Here is a 7,784-nt window from a genome sequence, read left to right as displayed (position 1 = left end):
TAGTGCGGCGGGCAATCTGACACTATTGCAGTCCCATTATAAGTCGCTGATTGCCGTCATTACTAGTATAGAAAAATTAAATTAAAAAAATTCCAGTATACACCATAGTTTGTAGGCGTTACAACTTTTATGCACTTATTGGGATTTATTTTATTTTATTTTTTTTTTATCAACGACATGTAGCAGAGTACATTTTGGCTAAAATGTATGAAGTGATTTGATTTCTTTTTTTTTTTTTTTTTTTTTTTAAATTGGATGTTTTGTAGCAGAAAATAAAATATTTTTTTTTCACGTTTTTTTCCGTCTTTTTTCGAATATATAGCAAAAATTGAAAAACCCAGCGGTGATCGAATACCGCCAAAAAGAAAGTTCTATTTGTGTGAAAAAAAATGATATAAATTTAATTTGGGTACAGTGTTGCATGACCGCGCAATTACCAGTAAATTAGAGCAGTGCTAAATAGCAAAAAAAATGGCCTGGTCTTGAAGGGGGTAAAACCTTGCAGAGCTCAAGTGGTTAATGTGCGTTGCTGCAACATTTATGCGTTCACTACTGCAGCGCACCACACTGGAAAGGTGTGAATGGGCTCAGGAGACCCATCGTTATCTTCATCTAACCCGTTTTTACCAGTAGATACTATAAAAAAAAAGTTTCTGTATAGAGCATTCTCCTTTATTGTAGGAGTTTATACATAGGGTAGCAAAACACTTTAATATAAATAGCAATTCATAAAAATCACGACTGATAAAAAGAAATTCATACATGTACAGATCACTAACATTCCTTCGTAAAATCATTTCCATCTATTCAATGGACATTCTATGCCCCCTGCTGGACACGCCCTGAAGCACACAGTGCTGCTCCGACTGTCAACAGCCACATTGCACGATGAAAAGTCCGGGCCGGTCACTTTCTGCAAGTATTCCTGGACAGAACGACCAAGGTGGAGAACCCAGAGAGGAAGCAGAAGATATCTGTACAGCTGGAAGCAAAGAGATAAAACAAATATTATTATCACTTATTTTCTTGTACATATATGAGGGCTACTCTACACTTCCTTCAAAACAAGGCTTCGGACAGGCTTTGTTAAAGCTCAGTGAAAGCCAGTCAAAGCCCCTGTCACAAAACAAAATGGTTAGCTTACAGTCCTGTTCACACATTGCTTTTGCTTTGGCTTCGCTTCACAAATTATACCCCATGTCGCTTTAGTGGTGCTTCAAAGCCTCCACAGAAGTCTATGACAAAGCTCGCTTGAAGTACCACTAAAGCGTCATCGAAGCACCACTAAAGCGTCATCGAAGCACCACTAAAGCATCATCGAAGCACCACTAAAGCATCATCGAAGCACCACTAAAGCGTCATCAAAGCACCACTAAAGCGTCATCAAAGCACCACTAAAGCGTCATCAAAGCACCACTAAAGCGTCATCAAAGCACCACTAAAGCGTCATCGAAGCACCACTAAAGCATCATCGAAGCACCACTAAAGCGTCTTTGAAGCGGTAGCTGCTTTATTGTGTGTTGAAGCCAAAGAAAGTGTAAATGAACCCTAAAGGGCTAGTTTACACTTGCTTCAAAACAAGGCTTCGGACACGCTTTCTTAAAGCTCTCCGAGCGCTAGTCAAAGCTCCCATCACTTAATAAAATAGTTAGCTTACACAATGCTTTTGCTTCGGCTTCGCTTCAAAAATTATCCCCCAATGTCGCTTTCGTTGTGCTTCAAAGCATCTTCAAAGCCTCCATAGAAGTCAATGGCAAAGCTCGCTTGAAGCACCACCAAAGCCTCATTGAAGCCCTACAAAGCCCCACCAAAGGCTCATCCAAGCACCACCGAAGCATCAAGCAAAAGCAAGTTGTAAACAGGACTGTAAGGTAACCATTTTATTTAGTGACAGGAGCTTTGACTGGCGTTCAGAGAGCTTTTAAAAAATGCCTGTCTGAAGCCTTGTTTTAAGCAAGTGTAAGAGATGAGCGGAGCCATTTCAGTAAAATGTTGCCAGTGTGAAACTTAAGTGGAACTTCTGCTTTAAGCACTCCTTGCCCCCTTACATGCCACATTTGACATGTAATTTTTTTTTTTTTTTGAGGGGGTGGGGGGGAGCGGGTACCTAGTTTTGACAGGTACCCAGCCCCCACTTCCGCTCTCACCGCCTAGGCAACTCATCCTGTCCCCTTCCCTCCCTGCAATCTTCTGGGACACGTCACAGGTCCCAGAAGATTGCCCAGCCTCTGAGAAGGCGCAGCGCGACTCGCAAATGCACAATGCGCACCTGGCTGTGATGCCGCAAGCTGTCCCAGCCAGAAGCCCACACTTCCAATGCCGGCGCTGCAGAGAGGAGCGAGGCTTCGGGCGGCCGCATCACTGGACCGTGGGACAGCTGAGTGTCTGTTTATTAAAAGTCAGCAGCTACACTTTTTGTAGGTGACTTTTAATAAACTTAAAAACGAGTGGAACTCCACTTTATGTGTCACCAATTGACCTGCTTAGGTAATATTTGTTTAAAAGGGCGCTCTAGGCAAAATAAAATGACACAAAATATTCCAACTGTATATTCATAAATTTACTTTTTTTTTTTTTTTTTAGTACTTGAATTTGACCTGGTATCAGCCTTTTGCTGTTCCTGTAAAGCAGAGTTGCAGTTTGGGAGGAAGAAGTAGCACAAGGAGCCATATATCAGCTCATATATGTCATGAAGCATGCCGATAGGAGGAGAGCAGAGATAATCTCATCCCTGTGCTGCTTCTTCTTTCACTGTCCAGTCACAATCTAAGGGTGGGTCTAGATGGCCTGGGTTTACCCAGTTCCTGCCTGGCCACCATCTATCTACAGCAGGGGTGCCCACCAGCTGGCCCTCTGATGTGGCCCGCCACCTCCTGCTCTAGGATGGCAGGTCGGCAAGCTCAGGTGGCGCCATCCCCGAGCATCAGTGTGAAGAACAGAGCCGGCGCTAGAGGAAGCAGAGTCGATGCTTCCTGTATAGCGCTGCCTCCTGTCACAGGCCAAGTGACACCAAATGTACTCCTGTGACAGGAGCGATACGGGAAGCATCCACTCTGCGCTCTTCTGCATCCGCATGCTTCCTCTAGCACCGGCTAATGTCACACTGATGCTCGGGGATGGTGGGTTGGGAACCAGCCAGCAGTACCCACCAACAGTACCCACCCTGGAGGACAGCCAGCAGCAGCCAACAGCCATACACGATTGGTCCGATCAGGTCCACCTGTCTGTTTTTCAGGTGGACCCAATCTGACCCTCCATTCACCTCTATAGAGCGGCAGATGTCAAAATGGACTTGTGTCCGTTTACACCCGCCTATGTCCAATCCAATCCACTTAAAAAAAAAAAAAAAACAGAAGGTGATCTGTCCCCTTCTGTCTGGGAGGATCGGATGGCCCATAGAGGAGAGCGGACCGTGTTCATGTCTGCTCTACATATGCAGAGCGGAAACGGACCGGTCATCTGCCCGCTACGCTCATTGTGGCCCGCGAGGAGTTACCAAGTTGCTAAAGTGGCCCTCGCTCCTGAAAGGGTTGAGCAACCCTGGTCTATAGGGACACTCAACATTCTGGGTGGATAATATAGGACGTCCTCCTGGAACAGGCCACGCTGCGGCGCGATCTGTCACCTGATGACAGATCACTGTACCGGCCCGCTGCTGGTACCATATGATCGCTGTGGCCAATCACAGCAGATCATATAACAAAAAATAAATAATTTAAAAAAACAAAAATAAAACAAAAACAAAAAAAAACAAAAAAACACCACACACATTTATGAAGATATAACATTTTGAAAATAAATACCTAACAGAAAACTAAGAAAATGCATTTTTTTTAAAAAACAAACTTTGGTCTTTTTTTCGGTTATTTGGAAAAAAATAAAAAAAACCCAGTGTTGATTAAATACCACCAGACTAAAGCTCTATTTGTATGAAAAAAAAAAAAAAAATAATAATAATAAAAATGTAAGAACTGCATAAATGACAAAACAATGATCGATGATGGGTAACTATCCTGTTGTTACATGTGCATAGGTGAACTATAGGATGGGTTGCGTTGTCCTCCTCCCAGGCACAGTTTGTTCCCAGATGGGGTGCCTGGATATGAGGGGACATCACTCTCCACCCTACGATTGATAATTAATATGTACTCTTTACCTGGGTATCTTTGTTTACTAGGTCATACATTTTCCTTCAAAGAACTCTGGGAAACGTGTTATAATGTATGACAGTTATGTCTAAGTGTACTTTCTATTTGTTTCTGTGAAAACTTTAATAATAAAACAATGGAAAGAAAAATGTGTGAACATGTTACACACACATTTAGGGTGCGACACGTTCAGTGACCCCCCCCCCCGTGACAGTGGGCCAGGGATCTTCTCCCTGCACCCGCTTTCACCATTCAAAAAGAGCGCAGCTGGGCCATTCATTCTCAGAGTTCTGTGAATGAATGAACCAAAAGTACCAACAGTCTTTACGGCTGACGGCTTGTTGTGCTCAATGAACTACCAGGGTGCTGGTGAGTAAGAATGGTCTCGGGCGTGTTTCGGATCGAAGCCGCTACTGCACACCTCCAGTCATAGGCAGCGTGTGTATGTGCAAGCTGACGGTCGGGAAATGCCTCACTGCTTATGAATGGCGGTGAGCAGTGACTGCTTCCTGGTGGGTTCAATTACGAACACGCCCGAGCCCATCACTACTGCTGAGTGCCCTAGGTAGTTCATTGATCCTTCCTGTCATTAACTGCCTGCCCATTTGAGGTATGGGCAGACAACTGCACAGCTGATCGCTGGCACAAAGCTTTACAGGCCTGTAAAAAAAAACAAACACACATACGTAAAAAAAATTAATAAAATGCACTTTTGTTTTTTCTTAGAGATAAACTTGTTCTTTAAAGGATTTTGACCAACAGACTGGGGACATCTAGTGACAGAACAAAAGTACTACAGGGGAAATCTCTGGATTTCGCCAGAAGCAGTCACTTCTTGGTTCATAGGTGTATATATTCTGGGGGGTGTCTGGTGCAGACATGGGAAACCCGAGCCTGGGACAATTTATACAACCATCTTGATGAAATTAACATCAAAGGCCACTCTTCACATCAGAGTCCCTCCCTTTTGCAAACTGGGTCTCATGTAGGGTTGCCACCTTTTCTTCAAGCCAAACCCAAACACTTTAGCGGACTGGGACACCTATGGGTGCCCCAAGGAGAGTAGTAATGCGGATAGCGTGCCGCAGCGAACAGTGGGTGTGGCCAAATTATTCTTGCCTACATCATCCCCCTGCCCCCTCCCCGTGATGCCGGACCTGCCCCCAGACAGCTGTCCGCAGCTGCCTGGCGGCAACAGATTTGTGTGCGACTATCTGGGTTACTTTGGGAGCCACAGCCTGGTCTGAATAATCCGGGTTTCAGTCCGCCTGCATTTTTTTTTAGCATTGATCGCTGTATTAGTGTCACAGGTCCCCAAAAAGTGTCAGTTAAGTGTTCGATTTGTCTGCCGCGATATCGCAGTCCCGCTATAAGTCGCTGATCGCCTATTACCAGTAGACATAAATAAAAATATCCCATAGTCTGTAGACACTATAACTTTTGCACAAACAAAGCTATATACGCTTATTGCGATTTCTTTTACCAAAAATATGTAGCAGAATACAAATTGGCCTAAATTGATGAAGAAATTAGATTTTTTAAATTTATTTATTGAATATGTTTTATAGCAGAAAAGTATTTTGTTTTTTTTCAAAATTGTTCCATCTTTTTTGTTTATAGCGCAAAAAAATAAAAAAAATAAAAAAAAACGCAGAAGTGATCAAATACCACCAAAAGAAAGCTCTATTTGTAGGGAAAAAAAGGACATACATTTTATTTGTGTACAGCACCGCACAATCGTTTTTTTTTTTTTTTTAAAGACCGAACCTTTAGTGTCACTTTAACCACTTGACCTCTGGAAGATTTACCCCCCTTCATGACCAGGCCATTTTTTTGCGATACGGCACTGTGTTACTTTAACTGACAATTGCGTGATTATGCGGTGCTGTACATAAATAAAATGTATGTCCTTTTTTTCCCTACAAATAGAGCTTTCTTTTGGTGGTATTTGATCACTTCTGCGTTTTTTTTTTTTGTTTTTTTTTTTTTTAAAAACCAACAAACATATCATACTTACCTCCACACTGTGCAGCTCGTTTTGCACAGAGTGGCCCCGAACACCGTCTTCTAGGGGCCCTCAGCAGGTCTTTCGGCTCCTCTACACATCAAATAACCCCCCTAGGAGAAGCGCTATCCCGGGGGATTACCTTGCGGGCGTGCTCCCGAGTCCAGTATTCAGCGTCCCCCCGGCGATCGCGTCATTGTATTTGATTGACAGCGGCGGGAGCCAATGGCTGCGCTGCTATCAATCTATCTAATCAAAAGCTGAGAACCCCGGGCAGAGAGACAGCACATCCCCGTGGGACAAGTTCCAGGGTTCAGGTAAGTAAAACAGGAGGCTGGGGGGGGCCGGTCACTGACAGGTGTTGTTTGAAAAAAACATGAACCTTTACAACCCCTTTAAATATGGTGAAGACATGTCAGTAGAGGAGTCGGGTGGAGGATGAAGTGCTGAAGAGGCCGTCGGTGGCCCATGAGGGGTCCCCTAGGTCTGGGGGGGCCTTTCTCGCCTTTAAGACATAAAGACTGTAGTATGGATGTGCGAGTTGCCGGCTCGCTTCACCTATCCATAGCAAATTGAAACAAAATGTTACTGCTCTTATTTTCTGTGTAAACATAGATAATGTTATCAGTGGTAGTTTCAGATTTTGTTTTCACAATGGGCACAATATTTCTTTTACCTGGCCAGTAAAACCTGTCCACGGGGGGGACTCCAAGGGGCCGACGTCACTTCTTGTTCCGCTTTGTGCCGGGTAAGATGTTAAGCTGTCTGACCTCTCTAATGCAGGAGTCCACGAGCAGCTCCATCTCGCTACGTCCCAGGCCGCCATGATCAGGGAGGGACGTCTGTGCAGCATGAAGTTCTTCTTCCACTAAGAAACAAAAAGGAATGAGTTATATCCATACTGTATGGGGACAGGGACTACCTGCAGGGGAACTACAAGTCTCAGCGTGGGATTGGCAGGGCTTGTACCTTATTGGCTGCAGATGTCCAGGCGCTACTGATGAGTGTGCAGAGAGGCCTGGTGTAATTAAAAGGAAACCGTCCATAAGCTGAATATGAGGATATGAAAACGAAGCACAAAAAACAGGCCCCCCCCCCCCCCCAACCACTTTGCTCCCCAACTCCCCCACACCCTAGCTCTGTTCGACCACAAGGAACCGAGAGTAGTACCAATAGTACTTCTATGTATGGGGCACATGAGACTCACTTCCTTTCCTCCCATGTGACAACACTGGTGCTTGGTTGCTCACTCAGGCACATGGGAACAGGCAGAGTCCCCAGAACTTACTTCACTTCCAGCAACTGTGAGTGAAATGTGTTGCTGGGGTGAGGGGAGTTATGCATCTGTTGCTCTGCCCTGCATGGACCTAGCACAGGTCCCCTTTAAAGAGGAGCTTTAGCCCCTGTTCTCTGTGGATCTGCCCCCCGCGCCCCCCCCCCCCCCACCCCTACCACCATTATAGCGCATGCACAGTTATGCCGAAAGGGTCTACCTGGACATCGGGTCCTGACAGAGCCCTTTGGCACATCTGGACACAGTCAGGATATTTCCCATGCATGCACCAAAACATGGAAGTTCTGTTACTTCCGTACTACCCATCTTTGCGCATGTACGGAAAAAAAACAACGCG

The 7,784-nt window shown here is 44.9% G+C and overlaps 1 protein-coding gene across 1 annotated transcript in view; it reads right to left on the bottom strand.

Annotated features, from left to right (window-relative positions):
* Nucleotides 1–653: 653 nt before the first annotated feature.
* The window catches only part of LOC141147825 (uncharacterized), a 28,682-nt gene continuing 21,551 nt past the window's right edge, over nt 654–7,784 (bottom strand). The window contains exons 6-7 of the mRNA XM_073634994.1: nt 6,830–7,021; nt 654–982 (exon numbers count right to left, since the gene is read on the bottom strand). Coding sequence (XP_073491095.1) covers nt 6,876–7,021 — 146 coding nt within the window. The 3' untranslated portion in view covers nt 654–982; nt 6,830–6,875. The remainder of the gene's footprint in view (nt 983–6,829; nt 7,022–7,784) is intronic.

The sequence above is a fragment of the Aquarana catesbeiana genome, linkage group LG06 (genome assembly GCF_042186555.1).
Source record: "Aquarana catesbeiana isolate 2022-GZ linkage group LG06, ASM4218655v1, whole genome shotgun sequence".
Taxonomy (NCBI): domain Eukaryota; kingdom Metazoa; phylum Chordata; class Amphibia; order Anura; family Ranidae; genus Aquarana; species Aquarana catesbeiana.
This window is presented reverse-complemented; position numbering and strand designations above follow the sequence as displayed.